The following is a 23839-nucleotide window of genomic DNA, read 5'->3' as shown; positions in this document are numbered from 1 at the left end:
AAAAGATACTGAGGCAAAAATAAAAAACAAACCTTTCTCCTTCAATTTAAAATCTCAGGTTTAGAAGGTTCAAATATTCAAAGTCTAAAATACAATTAACAAAAAATTGAACTTAATGTTTTGTGTATGTTTTGGCTAGCTATACAAATGACATTCATCAAAGAGATTTTTTTTTTTTTTTTTTTTTGGAGGGGGACAGATACCAGGGTTCACTGAACTCAGAGGCACTCGACCACTGAGGCACATTCCCAGTCCTTTTTTGTATTTTATTTAGAGACAGGGTCTCACTAAGTTCCTTAGAGTCTCCCTAACATGTTGAGGCTGGCTTGGAACTCACAATCCTCCTGCCTCAGCCTCCCAAGTCACTGGGATTACGGGTATGCGCCACCACACCCAACCCATGAAAGAGATTTTAAAAGGGTAATACCAGGGCTGGGGAGATAGCTCAGCTGGTAGAGAGTGCTTGCCTTGCAAGTACAAGACCCTGGGTTCAATCCCCAGCACAGCAAAAAAAAAAAAAGGGTAATACCAGAACTTTAATGATTGTTCTCCAAGTAAGAAGGTGATGAATATACTGCACCGGGGAAAAGAACAGAAAAACTAAATACAGTCACATCTGTAATCCCAGCTACGCTGGAGGTTGAGACAGGAAGATGGCAAGTTCAAGGCCAGTCTGGGCAACTTGGTGATACTGTCTCAAAATAAAAACAAAAATAAAAAATAAAGGATTGGGGATATAGCTCAGTGCTAGAGTACTCTTGGGTTTAATCCCCAGTACCACAAAATAAAGAATATTTATAAGGAAAATTTTTTTTCATTTTCTACTACAAAAGGGGAAAAGTACAAAATGTGCTATATATTTTTCTTTTTTCTAGTTTAAAGACAATGCAGTACCTCTGTATTTTTTTTTTTTTTTTTTTTTTTTTTTTTGGTGCTGGGGATCGAACCCAGGGCCCTGTGCTTGTAAGGCAAACACTTTACCAACTGAGCTATATCCCCAGCCCCGATAGTACCTCTGTATTTTAAAGAACATTTTGTACTTAAATTTTTTTCCCCATTCTTCTGTTGGCTTTGTAAACTATCCTCTTAAACCTCAAGGATTAAAAATAAATTTAATAAGGCTTTGGGGAAGTGACTGGATCACGAGGGCTCTGATCTCATCAGTGAATCCACTGATAGCTGAATGGACTATCTAGAGGTGGTGGTGCGTGTGTGTCTGTCTCTGTCTCTCTCTCTCTCTGCTCAAAGCAGTGGAGCCAGCCAACCACAGACTTGGTCTTCTGAAATGGGGAGTCAAAGTACATCTTTCCCCCTTTAGGGTGTTCATTTCAGGTTTTTTGGCCACAGTAACTAAAATCTTACTAAGAGTATTATACTAAGCACTTTATATGAATTACCTCATTTAATTCTCACAACTACCCTAACTGTATTAGGTATTATAGGTACTTAATAATGGGTATTATCATTATCTCCATTTTACAAATGAAGGCATTCAACTACAGCAATGTTAAGTAACTTGCCCAACGTCACAAAGCTAAGGAAATAGTAGAGACAAGATTCAAAGCCAGGTGGTTTAGCTCAAGTCTACATCCTTATCAGCATGCTATACTGCATATTATAAAAGTGTAAAAATTAAAACAGTGTAATAACAGATCATAATTTAACAAGCAAATCAAGAAAACAGAGGGCTAAAAATGAGTTCAAATGCACACAATGTATCAGTACAGGTTGAACATACTTAGTTTGAAATTCTCCAAAATCCCAAATACTCACAAACCAAAAACTTTTATTTCATATTTTTGAAGCATTTCAGATTTCAGAATTTTTGATTAGTGATTCTCAATCTGCAAAATCAATGCAAATATTCCGAAGTCCAAAAACTCCCAAATCTGAAATACTTCTAGTCCCAAACATTTTAGATTAGAATACTCAATCTAAAAACAAAATGGTGAATAAAAGTTTATTCAGGGGCTGGGCGGATAGCTCAGTGGTAGAGTGATTGCCTAGCACACACAAAACCTGGGTTCAATCCCCAGCGCAGGGCACACACAGAGATGCACAAAATTATTCAGTAAAGGTTATTATGAAATCCCCATACCCCTGATGTCCACAATTCAAATTCCAGGCATTTATTCTTGGGTTTGGTTTATCATCATCATTCTGTTTTTTGTTTCTGAGCAAAAGTCTCACTAAATTGTTGAGGCTAGACTGGAACTTATGGTTCTCCTGTCTCTCTCAAACTCCACAGTAGCTGGGATTACAGGTGTATGCCACCACACCAAGCTTCTTGGGCATTTAATCTACAGCTATACTAGCACTTGTCTAAAGTGACACAACACTCATTAGAGCACTGTAAACATCCTAATTTATAACTCATCCACACAATGAAATGCTGTATTTCCATTTTTAAAAAAAGCAAGTTCTTTCTTTATTGACACAGAATAATCTCTAAGAAAAAGGGGGAAAAAGCAAGGTGCCAAACAGTTTGCATAATATGTTGTCATCAATCTAAAAGAAAAAAGGGCCAGGGGATATGTATGCATAAAACATTTCTGGAAACAAAAAATTAACGATTTGTATTACCAAAATTAAGATGGCTATAGGAAAAGGAGTGGCAGGAAAACTTTAACATATCTTTTGAATTTTTTTTTTTTTTTTGGTACCAGACATTGAACTCCGGGGCTTTACCACTGGGCTACATCCCAAGTCCTTTTTATTTTTATTTTAGATAGGGTCTCACCAAATTACTGAGGCTGGCCTCAAACTCTCAATCCTCCTGCCTCAGCCTTCCAGAGTCTCTGGGATTATAAGCATGTGTAGGTCACACACCTGGCATACCCTTTGGATTTTGAACCACTTAAATATACTGACCCTTCAATAAATAAATGATATAAATTAAAAAAAAGACTGAGTCATTTGACAATGGGGATAATTGCCAAAAAGTACACTGAGAGTTGCCATGATAAGAGGAGCTGAAAAACCATTATACTCCACAGACAGACAAACTGAAACTAAGAAAGCCAGCTGGAAGGAAGGAAACTGAACAGACGTACAGAGCAAGAGTTGCCAAAACCTTGCGGACCCTGAATGAGAAAGATGGAGAATGCAGTCTTGTTTTCTAATAGCTCACCGGCCCCAGTTTCCAAGAGGCCCAGCTATGCAATGGTTGCTGTCAACAGAGTGCCATGATCTCCAGTCATCCACATACAACATTACCTCAAGCCACCTTCTGGTTCTCTGTTCCTTTTTATTTATTTATTTATTTTCTTGTTTTAAGGCCCTGACAGCTAGACTTTCAATGTGTAAGAGTGAGAATGGGAGCTGAGGCTGTGGCTCTGTGGGAGAGCGCTGGCTTAGCACGTGTGAGATCCTGGGTTAGATCCTCAGCATCGCACAGAGAAAAATAAACAAAATAAAGTTATTATGGCCATCTATAACTAACAATATTTTTTTAAAAAGAGTGAGAAGATATTTTAGGATCACTTCAAAGTGACTTTGTGAGCAAAGAAAGGCTGTGATTTACCTAAGATCTCAAAATTATATGCCTTTAACGCCTTTCAGATTGCTTTCAAATATATTTAGAACTGTTTGAAAGGACTTCAACCAATAAAAAAGATAACTTTTAAAAATAATAATAGAATACAGGTTATACACACCTGTAATACTTGCTACTCCAGAGGCTGAGGCAGATAGATCACAAATTTGAGGCCAGTCTAGACTATTTAGTAAGAACTTGTATCAAAATAAAAAGGGCTAGGGATGCAGTTCAATGGTAGACCACATGCCTATCATGTGTGAGGCCCTGGGTTTAAAAAAAAATTTTTTAAAGGTAATAACAGCTATGACTAGTACCATTTACCATTCACTCTCTAGGAATTTTATAATTATTTCTCACAACAACTTTATGAGGTAGGTACTACTGGCATGACTTTTTTTTTGTTTTGTTTTGTTTTGTTTTGTACTGGGGATTGAACACAAGGGCACTTTTACCACTGAGCTACATCCCCAGCCATTTTATTTTGTATTTTGAGAGATAGGGCTTTGCTAAGTATGCAGAAACAGACACACAGAGAACAAATAAGTTGTCCTGGAATACAGGATTTCCAAGGTCTCTTCAGGCTCTAAATGTTTTTTTATAACTAAGTCAAGCTACCAACATCATAAATTTAATCCAGTATCTAAATTCATATAGTCTGACACCAGAGTCCATGCTATATTAACAGCATGCTCAGAAATGGTTACAGCTGTATTATAATTGAAAGTACTCAATTAGAAAACCCAAATGCTTTAAGAATTTTAAGAATTGTAAATGTAAAAAAAAAAAAATTTACATTATAGTCAGGAAATCTCAAATCTCAAATATACTTTTTTAGAGAAATATTTTTCTAGTAATAGTAATTATCTAGGTTACTTTTATTAATATTTCTCTTAGATTTAATTTTAAAAAATGAGGCACAAAAATAGTATATGAAGACTAGTCTCAAAATGAATTAATCAGTTATTCATTAACCCTAATAAAGTGAATTATATTGGATTTTTCCTTTTATTATATTGTCTTGAAGGTTTTGTGAAAATAGTGCAATATCAGTACAGGATTATCTCCCCTAGGTGTAGCACAGAACTGGGGAAACCATAAAACTTGAAGTCAAGCTCTGCTACCTACTTAAGTCAGGAAATAAGTTCTTTGAGCCAAACATTTTTGTCTGAAAAAATAAAAGATGTACAGATCCTAGAGCTAATTTTTAGGATTAAATAGGATAGAATAGTGCATCTGGCACACAAGCACCCAACCCTTACACCATCATCCTACTATTAAAGCATAATAATTGAGTATAATTTTTGGAAATATACATACCGCATTTTGAGACCCATTTTCATCATTTATTGGTGATTGATTAAATGAAATAAAGTTTGTGGCATAGTTGGCACATAAATACTCAATCAACATTGTTACATAATAACAGTATCAAAAGAAAAAAGATACCAACAAAAAATAAACTAGAAACTACATTTAGAAAACAAGGTTGGATCCCAAATTTTCTGTGCTCTATGACTGGGTTCCGGGGATACAACCCCAAAACATAGCAACTTAGTGTTTGAAGAAATAGCAGAAGCAGGATGTTCTCTCTGACCTTCTCCTGCCTTTCTACCCTGAAGCAGAACATAAAAGAATCTGACCTTCCTGTCTGAAGTAGGTCATAAGGCACTCATTCCAGAGGTTCCTCTGTACCTCATTCCTCTATACCTAAAGGAAAGGCATGTCTTTGTATCTGAAGATACAGGAACACTGAAAAGAATCTGAACCAAAGGCACTGCTAATCCATTTTGTTATCATCAATTCATTCTCCCTTTTTCAATTATACTTCTACACAACTGTCTAATCTTAATTAAATCTAAGCATTAAAATTACACTTGTTTCTATTTCTGTGCCTGCATTTCTGAAGGACTCAGTGTCATACATAACTTAAATAAATTTGTATGCTTTTCTCTTATTATTCTGTCTTTTGTTATAATGATCTCAGTCATGAACAGTGATGAATGAGGGAAAGATTACTTTTTCTCCCCTGCATCTACTCTATATATCCATGACCAACTTGTTTCAACTCTCCAAGCATCAGTTTACCCATCTATAAGTCACGGGTATTAGAATATACTATTTCTAAGGTCTCTTCCAGTTCTAAATTTTTACACCTAAGCCTATGCAGCCAAAATAATAAATTTTATCTTAAAAACAACCAACACCCTAGCATATGCCTAGCATGTACAAGACCCTTCATTCAATTCCCAGCACCACCAAAAAAATAAAATAAATAAATAAATAAAATCCCAACTATTATGAAAAAGTGTTGAATTTAGAGTTGCTACAAAAAACTGGAAATACCTACCCAGCCTCATAAAGATTCTCCCCAAATGTCCTCACACAGTGGAGGCTACAGCACTCAAATACATTCGAGGTTAGAGGTTCTCAGACAGGGTAGTTTTATTCCTATACAAACATTTGGCAATATCTGGAGACATTATGGTTTATCCAAACTGAAGGGAATGCTACTAAAACTTAGCTGAGGATAGGATGCTACTAAATATCCTATAAGACACAAAAACTGTCCCCAAAACAAATATTCATTCAACCCAAAATCTCAATAACATTCCAAAGCCTGTTTATAGATGATGTGAGCACCAATGACAGGGACACTCCTGGAAACTTGGAACTGAGACTGAGAAATTAAGGTCCTCTTCATCAGCAGAGAGGGTTAAAAAAACGGGAAGTATGATATGAACTGAATGTCTGAGAGAAGAATAAAACAAGCAAACAGAAGTCAAAACAAGAGACAGAAAATAAATATTGGCTGAGTTTCTAGTCGTCTTCCACTTCCTGTTTCTGGACAAGCCTCACCGCATTCCTGTCCCTGAGTTCCCTGAGCTCCCACTATCTCCATGTGAGTTTTCTATGTATTATACAAGTTGGAGTTGGTCTCTACCCATGGAAAACCACTGAGGTAGAAGAACTGACTTCTGCAGAATATAAACAGCTCAATACAAGCATATCAGAAAAGAATCTGATGAAATTTAACAATGAAAAACCAACTCTGAAGTTCAGAAAAGAGATCAATTTACAAATACAAGGACATTGGAGGAAATAATAAAAGGCAAATAACTGTGAAAATCGGAGAAATAATGAAAATGTCTTGAACTAGAAAGACAACCAAACCCAAAGACGTAATAATCCTTTAAGACAGACTTCTCGGACATCTACCTATCAAGTTCTTAAATTTTAAGAGGAATAATTTTAGCTGGGCATGGTGGCAAATGTCTATAATCTCAGAGGTTCAGGAGGCTGAGGCCCTAAGCAACTTAGTGAGACCCTGTCTCAAAAGAAAAAAATAAAAAAGGACTGGGGATGTGACTCATGCTTAAATGCCCCTGGATTAATAATCCCTAGTACCAAAGAGGGGGTGGTAATTTTAAAGGACAAAAAGGATCAAATGGAAAGATTTTATACACTATCAACAAAAAAGAGGAGGGCTGGGGTTGTGGCTCAGTGGCAGAGCGCTTGCCTAACGTGTGTGAGGCACTGGGTTTGATCCTCAACACCACATAAAAATAAATAAAGATATTGTGTCCTTCTACAACTAAAAATATTTTTTAAAAAAAGAAAATATAAATATTAAATATAAAAGGATAAATATAACCTCAGACTTGAAGAAACAGCTTGACAGGTATTTGCTCAGAGCTGAAGCCACCTTGACAACCACAGCCAATGGCCAAGATGACTTTTCTCTTTGAAGGCAGTTAATAACTTCAGGAAACATAAGACTTGAACCAATTATTGTGAAAGAACTTATAAAAGCATTAAAATTTTCCCAAACAGCAGGATTAATTATAGAACAAAATAAAGATAGGATTTCATAAAAGTTTCATTTAAAGACTTAAAAAGTACAGTTAGGCTAAAAACAGGGTAATCAAATGAAGTACATCCACTGGGGAATAAAGGCAAATTTAAAATAACTCTTTACCAATCAATGACAACAAAGAAATCTCAGGTCAGTTCAAAGCACTCCATTGGCTAAAGCATGCACTGTAACATGCCAGGTATAATATCCCTGAGGACACAATGAAGAAAAATACCCTACTTGCTAAATATATCTATTCATTTAAATATTTATTTTCTACTGCATACCTGCTGGCACTGTTAAAGTACAGGAAGATGGTACATGCTTAATTCCAGCAACAAGGGAGGTTGAGGAAGGAGGATTACAAATTTGAGGCCAGCCCTAGCAACTTAGTGAAACTTTTACTCCAAATGAAAATGAAATGGCTGAGGATGTAGCTCAGTGGTAGAGTGCTCCAAGGTTCAATCCCCAGTGCTGAGAAAAAAAAAAAAAGTATAGGAACTACAAGACCAACTTCCTGCTCTCACAGAGTTTATCATCTAAAGCAGCATCGTTCAACAGACATATATAATCAAGTCACATGCCATTTTACATTTTCTAGTAACTGTATCAAAATTATAATTCATAAGGTTAATTTTAATAACATACTTTATTTGGGAGCTGAAAGTGTAGTTTAGTGATAGAATACATGTTTAGAATTCATGCAGCCTCTGGTTCAATCCCTAGCACCAAAAAAAAAAAAAAAAAAAAAAGTGTATGTGTGTGTGTGTGTGTGTGTACATATTTTTTATTTATTCTGATATATCCAAACCATAATTTCAACATGTAATCACTATAAAAAAATTAATGTAGCACTTCACATTTTGTTCATACTGTTATTGAAAGTGTGCATATGTGTGTTTTATTTTGTTTTGAGACAGGGTTGCCCAGGCTGACTCAGAACTTGTGATCCTCCTACCTCGGTGTCTCCAGTACCTGGAATTACAGGCAAGCAGCACCATGCTTGGCTTCAGTATTTATTTTATATTTATAATACTTATCAATTAGGTGAAGGGACATCAAGTGGTCAATAGCCATAGTGGCTAGTAGCGTGCTATACCAGACAATGCCAATCTATGAATGGAGATGGGGCAGGTGCTGTTTTGTTTTGGTTTTCCACTTTAAACCTTGTTATATTGACTTTTTTAAACTGTCCAAATGCATAAAAAAATCTACATGTCTAATAAAAATAACCAAAAAAAGTTTTCTAGTCAGAATAGAAACTTCAAGCACCTATTGTTTGCAAAATTGGGAAACAATCTCTCATTGATATGAAAAATTCTGAATAAACAGTGAAATCCTACATCAAAAGTTATATATCGAATATTCGTATAATAAAAAAATTGCAAGAAGATAGTATGGTATAGAATTTGTGTAAATCTTTCAAATAAACAATATTACATACTTTGACATATATCATAAATAATTAGGTATGAAATAAATTTACATGGAGGAGGAAGATAAACAGTATCAGGGTAGCATTAACCTTAGGGTAGGAAGAGAGAAGAATGGGTTTAAGCTGCAAAGGTTACTCAACTGTCTCAAATGTATTCTTTTTCTAAAAAAGCTACAAAATATTAACATTTATTAAACCCGAATAATGGAAATCTGGGCCTCCTTTTACCTTCCACACTGTGCTTTTCTTATTTCTGAAATATTTCCTTTTAAAAATACAATTTCTTCAGATACTAAAACAGACTTAAGAGTTTACTGATATCAGAAAATTAACTTCTGATAAACATTTTTATAAAAGAAAATATTCTTTCTTGAGACTTCCCTGAAGTTAAATACCAATTTCACACATTAATCATTCCACACTGAATCTCGTCTTATGAGTTAGTTAATGGGCTACCAGCAGAGCTAGAAAAACATATTGTCTCAGTCAGGCATGGTGATGCACACCTACAATCCCAGCAGCTCAGGAGGCTGAGGGAAGATGGCAAGTTTGTGGCCGGCCTCAACAATTTAGCAAGGCCCTATGCAACTTGGTGCAACTTCTCAAAATAAAAAACAAAAAAGGGCTGGCGATGGGGTTCAGTGGTAAACTGTCTCTGGGTTCAAACCTCAGTACCAAAAAATAAAAATAAGTAAATGAAAAAGAAAATTAAAATGTTGATGGCGTCTAGGGAAGTAGGTTAGTGGTAGAACACTGGCCCAGCATGCTGGAGGCCCTAGATTTCATTCCCAACATTGCAAAAACAATAAGACATAAAAAAGGGAGGAGAGAAAACTTTGGTAGAAAGATATTGTGACAGACAATAATATGATTGCCTGTGTAGAAAGAGAAGTGAAAAACTGCTAAGTACAACATAAGTAAGATAACCAGCAAGACAACACACACACACACACACACACACACACACACACACACTAGCCTTCCATACTAGTAATAAGTAAATAAGCAATTAGGAAATGTAACACAGAAAGATTAACTTACAATGACAACAAAAATTACAAAACACCCACTAAGAAGCCTAACAAGAAAGGTACAAAAACAATATGAAGAGTATGAAAAATCTTTAACTGAAGGACAAAGAATTGCCTGGACTGGCAAAGGGGACAATGTTCTTTGACATGAGAACATAATAATGCAACAATACCAATTCATCCCTCAAATAACCTATGATTCAAATACAATCACTATCAAAATCCCATCAAGATTTACAAATTTTATAACCTAATTCTAAAGATTTTTGGAAGACAAAATGCAAGAACATTCAAATACATTTTCAAAAGAACACAATGACCAGAAACTAGCCAGATAAACACATACCCTATATAAGCTTATAATAATTAAACAGGTCAGGTGTGGTGGCGCATGCCTATAATCCCAGCAACTTGGGAGGCTGAGACAGGAGGCGACAAGTTCAAGGTCAGTCTCAGCAATTTAGAGAGATCCTGTCTCAAAATAAAAATAAAAGGACTGAGGGTGTAGCTCAATGGTAAAATGCTCTAGGATTCAGAACTAAAAAGAAGCCTGCTAACAATATGCACGAGACAGATCAATGGGATGATATAATTTTTAAAAGGCCTGTAATCTATTCTTATGTGTACATATGAGAATTTAATATAGGTAAACAGGCTCTTCAAATCAGTGGAGACTTGATGGGTCTACTCATTAATTAGTACAAGGAAAAAACATCAAGTTGGTTCCAACCTCAAACATACATAAATTTCAAATAGATGCAAATTAGAAATAAAAGGGGAAAAAAATACCAGGTCTAGGGATGCAGCTCAGTAGTCCAGTGCTTGCTTAGCATGTGTGAGACCCTGGATTCAATCCCTAGCACAGGAAGAGGAGGAAAAGGAAGAGAAAGAAGAGAAGGAGAGTGAGGGGGGAGGAAAAAAAAGACCAGAAGAAATGTCTTCTGAACTAATCTCATAAACAAATACTCATCAATAAGGAAGTAGTTAAATATAGCCAGAATATAGAACACTATAAGGGTGTCAAAAAGAATGAGAAACGTATACATAGCGGTATAGAAAGGTCTTCCAGACATGTTAAATACAAAACCAAATTCGGGGAGAAAATTCCTGACTTCCTGACTGTATTTATAAAATATCAAGAGAAACATACTCATTTTACACACACAGACCCACACACACACATACACGGTTCTGAAAAACACTCAAACCATGAAGAGTAGTTTTCTCTAATAAAAGAATATGTATGGGGAGCAGCAATGTCAAAGGGGACTTCCAGGTCTAATTTATGTGCTTCAGGACATTCTTTTTTAAGAATTTAATTTTTATTTGTTTTTATGTGGTGCTGAGGACTGAACCCAGTGCTTCACATGTGCTAAACAAGTGCCCTACCACTGAGCTACAATCCCAGCCCCAAGAATTGTTTTTTACATTGAGATCTTTGTATAATATTATGCAGTCAGAAATGCAAATTTCAAAATTAATACAAGAAAGCTATGCAACAAAAACCTTCATGGATCGACCTTTCTTTTCTATGAGGAACAGATGGGTGATACAAACTGTTAGTACTGTTAGTTTTAAGAAAATGTTTTCTTAGTAATTACCTGGAACCACAAAATGCTAAGTGGCAATCTCCAATCCTATCTCAATACTGCTACTTTAATTTGCTGGAATTAGTGTACAAAAAAGAACATGTTAACAAAATTGTATGGGCACATACCAGTATTTATTATGTTACAGACATTTTCTTTGACCTTGTCCACATCAAGTAAAAAGTTTCTAAACCCTTCTCCTTGGACAGCAAACCCAGGAATACAAATGACTGGGCCTGTTGATCAAGAGCCAAGGCTGGCAGAGTTCACTATGGAGGAGTCTGCAGTACCACCACACAGTCTCAGCAAATTTACAGCACAAAGCAAAGTGGAATAATGCCCAAAGCTGTTCTTCGTTCTTGAAGCAATCAAGTTTAGATTGGGCATACTCATTTATTTAATGTGTACTTATCAATGCATTTGAGTGAAAGACCAGTTGAAAACAACGTTGAGAAAATTTTCTTATTAGTATAACGACCACATATTGAAATTGTGCACACAAATCAAAAAGGCAGTGATCAGAAACCAAGAGATACTATACAAAATATCACACTTTCACACACAGAAACACAAAAATTTTTACTTTTTTTGTTTGTTTGTTTGGTGCTGGGGATTGAACCCAGGGCCTTGTGCATGCGAGGCAGGCACTCTACCAAATGAGCTATATCCCCAGCCCCAATTTTTAGTTTTTTTTTGTGTGTGTGTTTTGTTTTTTTGTTTTTTTTCGGTGCTGGGGATCGAACCTAGGGCCTTGTGCTTATAAGGCAAGCACTCTACCGACTGAGCTATCTCCCCTGCCCCTTTAGTTTTTTAAATAAGGATGTTCATCAAAATCTTTCTGAGCAGCAACATTCTTCTGGATAGCAGTTCTGTCTAAATTAAACCTAAAAATTCTCTCAGAGATGTTAACATGGGCAATTAGTACAGAATAAATGAAAATGAAATAAAGAAAATGAGAGTTTTAAGCTAAATTTTTTTTTAATTCTTCCACCACCTAAGAATACAAAGATCATTAGAAATTACATATTACAATAATAAAGCTAAATAAATCACTTTAAGTGATTCTAATACAAGTTTATTAGAGTACTTAATTTTTAATATTAACATTCTGTAAGATAATAGCCCAAAAATACCACAGAAGCTTCTACATCTGAATATTCTAATATTGAGGGGAAAAAAGTGAACTAGTAAGTTTTATCATGTAAAACTGTTTCTAAGTGGACATACTATTATTTAAAATGTTTTTAACTGACACTATTATAGAAATATATAAAAAGATGTATAAATGTTAAATTAGAAAAAAATTGTTCTGCAGTTACTCAAGAGTATCTACTATGTAGCAGGTACCATGGGAAGGATACAGGACAAAGAAATCCATCCTTATAACCCAGTATCTTAGAATCCAAAAGCTATTCACACAAATATATTTATGCAAACAATACCTATAAGTATATAATATTATCGGTTAGTATTTCTTTAAAAAATCTTCCACCAGTATAGTCTGCTGCTGATATTAGAGGGCACAGGTAACTAATATTGTACACTCTTTTCTATATTCATAAAGAAACACAGCTTAGGGCTGGGGATATAGTTCAGTGGGCAGAGTATATACTAGGTAGAGTGCTTGCCTAGTATATTCAAGGCCCAGGGTTCAATCCCCAGCACAAGAAAAAGAAACATGGCTAAGTGCATCCTTTTCCTATAGTAGCCCAATATACTACCACTGACATCTGTAAATCTTTGTGTGGATAAAACCCAAGTCCTCATGCACACTAAGCATTCACTCACTGAGATACACTCCCATCCCTATAAGTCTTCTTGATAATTTTCTTAAAAAATCAAAAGGATAAAATAAGTTTTAACCAATTGGGGGGGGTTGGCATAAAAGTCTTTAATAATACTAGTAACCTTAAGCCTAGAGATTAAGATAGTAGATCAATATTACCATGAGATTCCAAATAGCAGTAGTGTCTACTGCTCCCTTCATTACAACATCATATATAAGTCTCAATCCACAGTCACTATACAATTTTAATCCTTGCCCACCACTCTGAAAACCTCACCACTGGTCTCAAGAGAGATGAGGTAAAAATCTTGGTATATACATGTACACACACACACAAATTCATATACACTACAAAAGTAACAAGTACACCATCATATACCAAAACTTCAGAATCACAAATAGATATCCCAATTTCTTCAGTGCCTAACCTTTTTCAATTTGGGAAAGTAGGGTTTTATGAGGTATAAGTTAAAAACTAGATATAAAATACTTAGAACATGCCAGGTAATAAATGGCGTTATTTCATCATTTAACTCTTAGCCCACACTACTCTAGCACAAGTCTGTCGACAGAACATTATATTCCCTACCTTTCCTTTTCCCCGATGACTCCAGATTCTCTCGACATACAAACTCTTAGAGATAAACCACAAAAGATGCTAACAGTGGTCACTTGCATGCAAGACACCAGATTTGGAACAAATGGAATTTTGCACTAGTTTTTAGCAGAGAATCAGTACATTGTGTTTTCTGACAGTATCTGAGTCACCTCTGATCCATTACTCTTCTTCATCTCCCATTACCAATAGCTTTCAATGTATGGCCCCACAGCAGCCCTAGCAACCCCTGGAAATTTTGTCAGAAATGAGAATTCTCACCAGGCACAGTGGCACACACTTATAATCCCAGCTATTCAAGAGGCCGAGTCAGGAGAATCTCAAGTCTAAGGCCAGTCTTAGCAACTTAGTAAGACCCTGTCTCCAAAATAAAAAGGGTTGGTTGGGAATGCAGCTCAGTGACAGAGCACCTCTGGGTTCAATTGGAAGAGAGGGAAGGAAGGGAAGAAGGAAAGGAAATTCTTAGACCCAAATCAGAAATTCTTGAGGTGGGACCCAGCAATCTATGTTTTAACAAGCTCTCCATGCTAAAGTGACACTCCCAAATTTCCTAATCCAGGAAAAAAAAAAAATTGAGATTGATGAGGTTCTTAAGCATTTTGAAATCTCTATATGTGGAGTACCCCACTGAGAAAATGCCCAATTTGACAACTTCAAGAATATAAGGGCTGGAGATATAGCTCAGTTGGTAGAGTGCTTGCCTTGCAAGGCCCTGGGTTCGATCCCCAGTACCGCAAAAAAATAAATAAATAAATAAATATAAATAAAAATAAAAATCCTAGACCACAGCTTCTAATAGGAAACTTTACAACCAGAGATAAAAATAATAAGGGGCAAACAAAACAAAACAAAAGGTCTGCAGGAATATCAAATGAAGGTTATAGTATATATCATAAATTTTTATCTGCAAAAAAAAAAAAAAAAAGTCATTAAATTTAACTAGCAAACCAATATGCCAGCTTAGAATGAGGTCCCTATCAACATGTTGGCCAGTTCCTCATTCAACTCTCAAGAAAAAAACATCCACAAGAACCATGAACTACTTATCCTCTGCCACCCAAACCCTGTAACAACTGTCTTGAGATGATACCATACTTTCAGACAGATCTAAAGTGATTTCAGATTCCCAAAATTCCCCTTTTTGCTGCTTTATGAAAGCCTTTTAGTAATCAGAAGTTACTTAAAAAGGAGAGAAAATAAAGACTTAAAATGTAAATGCTAAGACACTTCTACACTTCAGCCTGCCTTCACAGGAGTATCAGTGCTTTACCTAGTTTACAAATCTAGATCTATCAACATCTAAAAAATAGGACTGGGCTCAATCCCCAGTACTGCAACAAACAAACAAAAACACCTACGCATAAACTCAAGAGCCTGTCAGATGTGCCCTGGTGGTATACACCTGTAATTCTAGCCACTGTGGAGGCTGAGAAAGGAGGATCACAAGCTCAAGGCTAGCATTGGCAACTTTGTGAGACCGAGTCTCAAATTAAAAAATAAAAATACCCTCCCCCTGCTGGAGAGGTAAACACGGACAACTGGGATCATCGTAGAGGAGACGGCTCAGCACAGCGCTTGGACTCGGAGCAACCACTGGGGCTCCGGGCGGCTGCCTGAGGAGGAGCTGCGTGGCGAGCTGTTTGGACTCAGAGTGACCGCTTCTGAACACCAGGGGGCTGCCCGGAGAAAGAGGAGGAGCACGGCGGTCGCTTGGTCTAGGAGTGACTGCATCAGAGCCACAGGTAGTTGCCAGAGGAGCTGCATGGCAAGCTGTTTGAACTCAGAGCGAGCGCTCCTGAACACCGGGGGGTTGCCCGGAGGAAGAGGAGCGCGGCGGGTCGCTTGGTCTAGGAGTGACTGCATCAGAGCCACAGGTGGTTGCCAGAGGAGGACACGAGTGGTGAGTTGATTGGACTAAAAACGACCGCTCCTGAACACCGGTGGCCTGCCTGGAGGAGGTGCGTGGTGGGTAACTTGGTCTCGGAGCCACTGCTCCTGAACACCCGGGGGGGCTACCCCGAGGAGGAGGAGGAGGAACAGGGCGGGTCACTTGGACTTGGAGTGACTGCCTAGGGCTACGGGCGGTTGGCGGGAGGAGGAGACGCGAAGTGAGTTGCTTGAACTCCTAGTGACTGCCTCAGAAACCGGGCAGCTGTCCGGAGGAGGAGGTGTGTGGCGGGTCTCTGGGTCTCGGAGCTATTGTACAGGGCTCCAGGTGGCGGCTCGGAGGAGGGGCCACACAGCCAGGCAATTAGGTGCAGAGCAGGGTCCCAGGAGCTAGGTGGCTTCTTGGTGGAAGAGCTGCACAGAGACACGCCTAGGGGCGGAGCGAAGTTTCCAGGACTGCGGGCAGATTCTCTGGGAGAGGCAGCCTAAGGAGACTCGCCTGCGAAGGGTGAGGCTCCCAGGCCCAGGAGGTAGGTCCGGGCCCCTGGGAACGTTGCAGACGAAGACAGCCCAGCCCACACGGTAGTTGTAGAGTGAGGGGAACCTCTAGGAGGAGAACTGACCAGCGAGATGTCCCCACCAGGTGAGTCTTCCCTGCCGGGTGAGGTTTTCCCACAGGGACGGTAAAACCAGAGACACAGGCACAAACAGGACTTGCCTCAGCCCGCAGCCTAGTTCCCCGTTGGATGACCATTGGTCAACAAGTGGAGGCACCTCTGCCCACTAACAGGGAATATACACCACCTGAGGGTCACCACCCCTAGAGAGGCAGCTTCTTCGTGGAGCTCCGTATTATCAACTTCCTCCAAGACTTCAGGCTACTGAAGGATAAGAGGGGATATACTAGCAATCTTCAGGGACATTATAAGTCGATAGAGGAAATCTGCAATATCTTAATGACCCACTGATTCCTGAACAATATGAGAAAACAAGGGAAGAAAATGCCCCAAACAAATCTAGATGTTACATCAATAAAATCCAACAACAGCATGGCAGAAGAAATGACAGAAAGGGAGTTCAGAATGTACATAATTAAAATGATTAGGGAAGCAAACGATAAGATGAAAGAGCAAATGCAGGCACTGAATGATCGCACCAATCGACAGTTAACAGAGCAAATTCAGGAAGCAAAAGATCATTTCAATAAAGAGAGATATTGAAAAAAAACCAAACAGAAAAAATAAAAATAAATAAAAGGACTGGGAATGTGGCTCAGAGTAGTGCACCTGCATTCAATCCCCCGTACCAAAAGAAAAAAAAAAAAAAAAAAAAAAAAGCTGTCATACCTAACTTTCATTTATGAAGTTACATGCTAATATCTCAACATTGCAAATGAGACAGTGATTTATACACTAATTCTAGGGTCTAGATTTTTCTTCACTTATGTCAAATGGTATGTCCAATGAGGAGCTTTTGAATCTAATTCATTTATTCATGCAATTCAGAATCTACCATGTTTCTCCCAGTGATTATCAAATAAGGGTACTTTTCACCACCCATCAGACCCCAGGATTTAGCAATGACTGGAGAGTTTTGGGGGTTTTGTTTGTTTGTTTGTTACCAAGGACTGAATCTAGGGGCACTTCACTACTGAGCTTCATCCCCCACCCTTTTTATTTTGAGACAACTGGCTAAGTTGCTTAGGGCCTCCCTATGTTGCTGAGGCTGACAGCCTCCCAAGCCACTGAGATTAAAGGCCTGCACCACTGCACCTGGCAAATAGAGACATTTTTGCTTGTATTGTGAGAAGCCAAAAGTGGGTACTAATGGCATCTATAGTGCCAGAGATGCTAACTAAACATCCCACAATGCTCAGGACAGAGCACTAATACAAATATTCAGCCCAAAATGTCGATACTGTCAAGGTTGAAATCCTGATCTTTAGAAAAGTTTTTAAATACTCATTTGTCTAAGAGACAGTTCCAAGTTCATCTTTGTTTTCTATATTATTTGTTAATCTCATTCTTTTCATACTAGCTTTGGCAACAAACTTATCCTATACCCATCCTTTCAATCAGCTTCCAACTTCCAAACTTGTCAATAAAATCACCATCATCCCCATTAGCCAGGTTTAAAACCATGGTGTAACTTTTTGACTCATCCCTATTTTTAACAATAACAGTAGTAGTAGTAGTAATAGTAATGGGAGCAGCTAACACACTGTGAGCTCTTAATATGTGCAAGGCACTATTCTAAGCGGTTTGCATATAGAAACTCATACTTCTAGGTATATTATTATCCCAGTTTTATAAATTGAGAATCCAAGAAATAAAAGTTAAATAATCTGCCCAAGGTCACACAGCTGAGTCAGGTTTCAAATCCAGACAAATGGCACCGGGGTTCATGCCCTTAACAAGAACTCTGAAGTGATCTCTCTGCTTTCTTCCTCTAGAGCAAATCATGAGTGCTGGGTTGTAACTTAGTAGTGGAAGGCTTGCCAAGCATGTGTGAGGCACTGGGCTCAATTCTCACACCGCATATAAATAAATTAAATAAAAGTCCATTGACGACTAAAAAAATATTTTTTTAAAAAATCATAAAGGTGGATTCTATTATGTTTACATCATCCCAGAGCACAGTAAACAGATGAATGAAAGAAATGTCCCCTGAACTCACACCTCCTATATCCATTACTTCCAAATCCACTGCCTTCAACAAGGTGGAAGAATGCTTACACATTCTAGCATCTCAGTATTTCACACTTGGTTTTACTGATGAATCCTATAAACAAGCCAATCAGTAAAACTGATCTTAATTTCTCTGCCAGATTTCCCATAACCCAGTTCAATTGAGTTATTCAAAGTTTTCTTCCTACTACTTCTCAATTAGAATCATAAAATTGTAAAGAAACAAAAGGTATCTCCCATTTTATAGATAAAGAAATTCAATGATTGTAACTAAATCATCCAGTCAGGTAGAGCCAAGACCTGAACTTGACTCTCAATTTTTGCTCTGATTCCCCCAACCACCCAACTCACAGGTAATTTCACTCCTGACAGATGCTTCTCCTCACTATCCCTCAACAAATTAGGTTCATTCCCACTGTTCCTGTTTAAGTTGTTTCTCCTACCCAGCCTGCCCTGTTTTTCCTGCTCCACAGATCCAAATCCTGTCCATCCTTTAAAATCTCTTCCTATTCCATTCTTCATGACTTCTTCCTCCTCTGAAAATCTTATGTCCTGAATAAGATACCAGAGGAATAAGATACCAGAGTATATAGTTGGGCCAAGTTTAATGCACTATAACACTTTCCATAATGAAGCAAAGGTATATGGATGATTTTTCCCTAAAAACTATGAATTCATCTTGTGTTTTAGGAAGTAATTCCAATAAAAACTAACTCATCTAGCACCTGCATATAATATTCATATATATATATATATATATATATATATATATATATATACACACACACACACACATTTTGTTTGTTTTGTTTTGCTTTTGTTCGGGGGTGGAGGGCAGCAGGGTACCAGGTATTGATTTCAGTGGCACTTGACCACTGAGCCATCTCCCTGGTCCTACTTTGTATATTATGTAGAGACAGGATCTCACTGAGTTGTTTAGCACCTCGCTTTTGCTGAGGCTGGCTCTGAACTGACAACCTTCCTGCCTCAGCCTACCAAGCTGCAGGGATTACAGGCCTGTGCCATCAGGCTCAGCTTTATGTATTTTATGAAGAGATGCTGGAGTACATCTTTTTTTTTTTTTTTTTTTTTGCGGTACTGGGGATTGAACTCAGGGCCTTGTGCTTGCAAGGAAAGCAAAGCACTCTACTAGCTGAGCTATCTCCCCAGCCCTGCAGCACATCTTTAATAGTAAACATGTAGAGCTTGGATGGTGCCAAATCATCTATTTCTCCTTCTCTAAGAAATAACAATTTAGGCTGGGCATGGTGGTGCACACCTGTAATTCAGTGACTCAGGAGGCTGAGGCAGGAGAATCACAAGTTTGGGGCCAGCCTTAGCAATACAGAGAGACTCTGTCTCGAAATAAAAAACAGAAAAAGGGTTGGGGATGTAGCTCAGTGCTAAAGTGCCCCTGAGGTTCAATTCACAGTACTTAAAAAAAAAAAAAAAAAGCGACAATAGTTTATTTAAAAGTCGAATAGTTTTGACTATAGAACTTCCTAACACAACTCACCTAGTAGCCAAAGATCCTTGAATTCATCTCTCTTGCCACCCATCATTACTTCCTCCAAAATTTCATTTCTAATGAATAGTTCACACATTTTTTTCTTCTTCTTCCCTAAAATATGTAAAACACCCTGCCTCCTTTATTCTTTATTATTTTCTATATGCATCCTCACTGAAACTCCAGTTTGCTACTTCTCATTCAATTTCAATTACGAGTCCTTTCTATAGAAGTCATATCTGTTAACTCCAGCCCCTCTCACGTTTTGGATTATCTACCCAAGAAGGTCAATTTTGTTTTCTCCCCTTCTCTACTCTTCCTCCGTCTAGAAAAATGGTCTCAAAAAGTACACTGTTGTGCCGGGTGTGGTGGCACACTCCTGTAATCCTAGTGGATCAGAAAGCCGAGGTAGGAGGATCGCAAGTTCAAAGCCAGTTTCAGCAATCTAGTGAGACCGAAAGCAACTCAGTGAGACCCTGTCTCTAATAAAATATTTTTAAAAGGGCCAGGGATGTGGCTTAGTGGTTAAGCACCCCTGGGTTCAATCCCTGGTACCAAAAAAAAAAAAAAAAAAAAAAGTACACTGTTGAAAAGGTGCAAAAGGATCCATTGAATTGCAGGAACAAAAATAAAAAGAACTTTTTCTTTTTTATGCAGTACCAGGGAGTGAACCCAGGGCTTCATTCATGCCAGTCAAGCACTCTACTACTGAGCTACATTCTCAGTGCTTTTTTTAACTTAAATAAAGACAGGATCTCACTAAATTGCCCAGGCTGGCCTCGAACATGCAATTCTCCTGCGCTGGCCTCCAGAGTAGCTGGGATTACAAGCATTCACCACTACACCAGACCTTAAAACTCTTATCATACTTATTTTGTTTTCTTGGTATTCGTAGTAGTGGTGCTGGGAATTGAACCCAAGGCCTCACACATGTTAAACATGCACCCTACCACTGAGCTGCATTCCCAGGTCTATACTTATTTTTTCAACTCATCCTCTTTTTTTTTTTTTTTTGGTACTGGGGATTGAACCCAGGAGCACTTTAGCATTGAGCTACATACATTCCCAATCTTTTTTTTTTTTTTTTTTTTTTTGAGATGGGTTCTTGCTAGGTTGCTGAGAACCTCATTAAATTAGAGGCTAGCCTCAAACTTGTGATCCTTCCACCTCAGTCTCCCCAGTCACTGGGATTAAAGGCATGCACCACTATGACCAGCCATCATCTCATTCTCTTAAATTATATTTCTCTAAATGTTTGTTAAGTTATGTAATACATAATAAGGACACAAATTATTAGAGTGCATGCTCAAATTTTTTGCTAAGAGCATATGACATAAGGGTTTGGAGACAACTCTTCTAAAAATACAGAAATATGAATAAATAAGTTCCAAACTGTATAGAGGATATATGCATGTATGTATGTATACAGACACACACAAATGCGGTATAAAGAAAAAACTCTTGTTCATAGCCCCATCAAAACACTAACCATGCCCACCAACTCACAGTCCCTGCCAACCATATCAGAATTGTGTGTCCTACTCAAAGACGCAGAACAGTACAGTCTAGAAAAGCCCTTCATTTCTAGTTTGAATACAAAACAAAAATGTCAGAAGTGATGAGATGCTACTCTTTATTTTTCCTATAGAAGGATATGTCAGGGCACTGTTCACAGTTCACCACTCTGCCGCTGCTCATCGCCTGACTGTACACACAACCTTATAAGCCACCATCTCCTGGGATTCAGTTCCTATTCCCCAATCCCTTGGAGCACAACTCAGGTTTCCTTCGCTAACAACCGGTTTATCCTCCCATATTCCAGATTCAGCCCATACCTCCCTTCGCCTTTCCCTCCCCAGGGGATACCAGCCACTGTCCTCCAGCCGCATAGCCCCGTCCCACGGCAGAAGACCGTCCATCCACCGTGCCGGAGACCCCGGCTCCCCTCCGCCCCCGGAGCTGCCAGCCAGACTGGAGACGGGAGGGGGAGGGGTGTGACTGCCTCCCGTGACTGGCCCAGATGGCAGCAGATTCCGCCCCCACGCTCAGGCACCCCGCCACCCTGAAGCCCCCAGGGCTGCCTGTCCGCCTCCCACCCCGCCCCGACCCCACCCCCGGCCTCCCCCACGCCCTCACGCCGGCTCCCGGACACACTCACCATGCTGGGTGAAGATATTGAAGCCGGTCTCCGTGGTGCGCCCCGCCGGGTCCCGCCTGCGGCCCGAGGGCCTGGCTGCACTGCTGCCCCGAATGCCGCGCGGCTGGGGCTGCTGGAGCCCCGGAGCCTCCCCGACGCGGCCCACCTGCTGCCCCATCCCTGCTCTCGCGTACTCCCGCGCCCCCGCCGACCCCTGGTCACATTCCTCCTCGGCTCCGGCCTCGGGCTCCTGGCGCGGCTCCGGCCTCTCCCGCCCAGCCCAGTCCCGGGGCCGGGCTGCCGGCGGCTCCGCGCCCGGACTCCTCACAGCGACCGCCGCGCTACCTCTCGGCTACTCACAGATTCTCCTTCTCCCTCCCCCTCCGGCGGCTCCGCGCCCCCAACGCCGCCGCCGCCATCTTTAAACCACCGAGCGCTGGGCAAGCGTGGGACAGAGCGTCTCCCGCCCCCCGCCCGCCCAGTCACCGCCGCTACCCGGAGGGAGGGCCTCCCGCCGGCCACGCCCCCGCCCGCCGCCGGGCCCGCTGCGGGGCCGCCCCCGGCCGCCTCGTCCGCTTGTCGTTGGCGGCTGCAAGACTTTGGTCTCTGGGTCCCTCCGCCGCCCCTGGGCTTCCCACGTTTGAATCCGCCTTAGCCGAGCCATGTTCTGCTGCACAACCTGCAGCCTTTCGGGAGGGGACGGTCTCTGACCTGCCCTGTCCCACCTCCACCTGTCAAATCAGTGGAGGGCTGAGTACCCACCACGTGCGCATCTCCATAGCAAACACAGCTGGGGTTTGTGAAGCCTGTGTTTCTCTGCCATACAACTGGGAATCCTCAAATACCCAGGAGCATCCCTTTAAATACCCTTGTTAGTAGCAGGCCTAGAGTCAAACTATAATTGTACGAAATTCACAAGAAGGTAGTACACTGCCGTATTATTATTTCATTTTAACTTTTTTTTTACCCCGGTACTGGAAATTGAACCCAGGGGAGCTTTACCACTGAGCTACATTCCCAGTATCTTTCATTTTTTATTTTTGAAACAGGGACTCGCCAAGTTGCGGAGAGGCTCGCTAAATTACAGAGACTGGCCCCGAACTTGCGGTCCTCCCACTTCAGTCTGTCAGAGTCAGAGGGATTACAGGCCGACGTCCACAGTCCTGGTTTGTTTTAATTTTTTGAAATTAGTTCTTGATGTTAAATTGCACTCGCTTGGGTATGTGCACCCTACAGTCTCATTGGCAAAGCAGTTTCAGTTCATTTCCTCCTATGATCATGAATTTCTTTTTAAACTGCTTTACCATCTCTCTGACCACAGTTTCTGTCTTCCTTACAATGCTGGATGGTAAAGTTCATCTTCCTACTGGCATGCTTTACTTATTGTGCACGTGGTCGGGCCTTCTTCTGATGGCAAAAGAGAAAAAACTATATATATCTTTAACCCTGTTTTTGAGTCCGAACTTACCCGTCGTTATCTTAATGTTGCCTAAAGGGAGTGAATTAGGCAGAAGAGAAGTGGTTTTTATACACACACTTCCTGGTATGCAATTCAACTCACCATCCTCCCTCCACTGTGCATTCTTGTTTCTTAATATCCATCCAGCTTTAAAAATTCTTAACTCAATAATGAATAGTCTCCTGCTATTCTTTTAGCTTCCTTGTTTGCTTTTTTAAAAAGTATCAGTTACTGGAGGTACCACCTGAAATTTTGCTTAAAATTAAAGAGGATGGAGCTGGAAAAGATGGTGCGTGCCTATAATTCCAGCTACT

General features: G+C 39.6%; 1 protein-coding gene across 4 annotated transcripts in view; it reads right to left on the bottom strand.

The window, feature by feature from the left end:
* The window catches only part of Abl2 (ABL proto-oncogene 2, non-receptor tyrosine kinase), a 105960-nt gene extending 83485 nt beyond the window's left edge, over positions 1–22475 (bottom strand). For all 4 annotated transcript variants that reach the window (XM_047520167.1, XM_047520170.1, XM_047520169.1 and 1 more), the window contains exon 1: positions 22088–22475. In XM_047520167.1, the coding sequence (XP_047376123.1) occupies positions 22088–22244 (157 nt within the window). In that variant the 5' untranslated portion in view covers positions 22245–22475. The remainder of the gene's footprint in view (positions 1–22087) is intronic.
* Between the last annotated feature and the right edge of the window lie 1364 nt (positions 22476–23839).

The sequence above is a fragment of the Sciurus carolinensis genome, chromosome 12, assembly GCF_902686445.1.
Source record: "Sciurus carolinensis chromosome 12, mSciCar1.2, whole genome shotgun sequence".
Classification (NCBI taxonomy): domain Eukaryota; kingdom Metazoa; phylum Chordata; class Mammalia; order Rodentia; family Sciuridae; genus Sciurus; species Sciurus carolinensis.
Note: the sequence above shows the minus strand (reverse complement) of the source record. Positions and strands in the feature narration are given on the sequence as shown.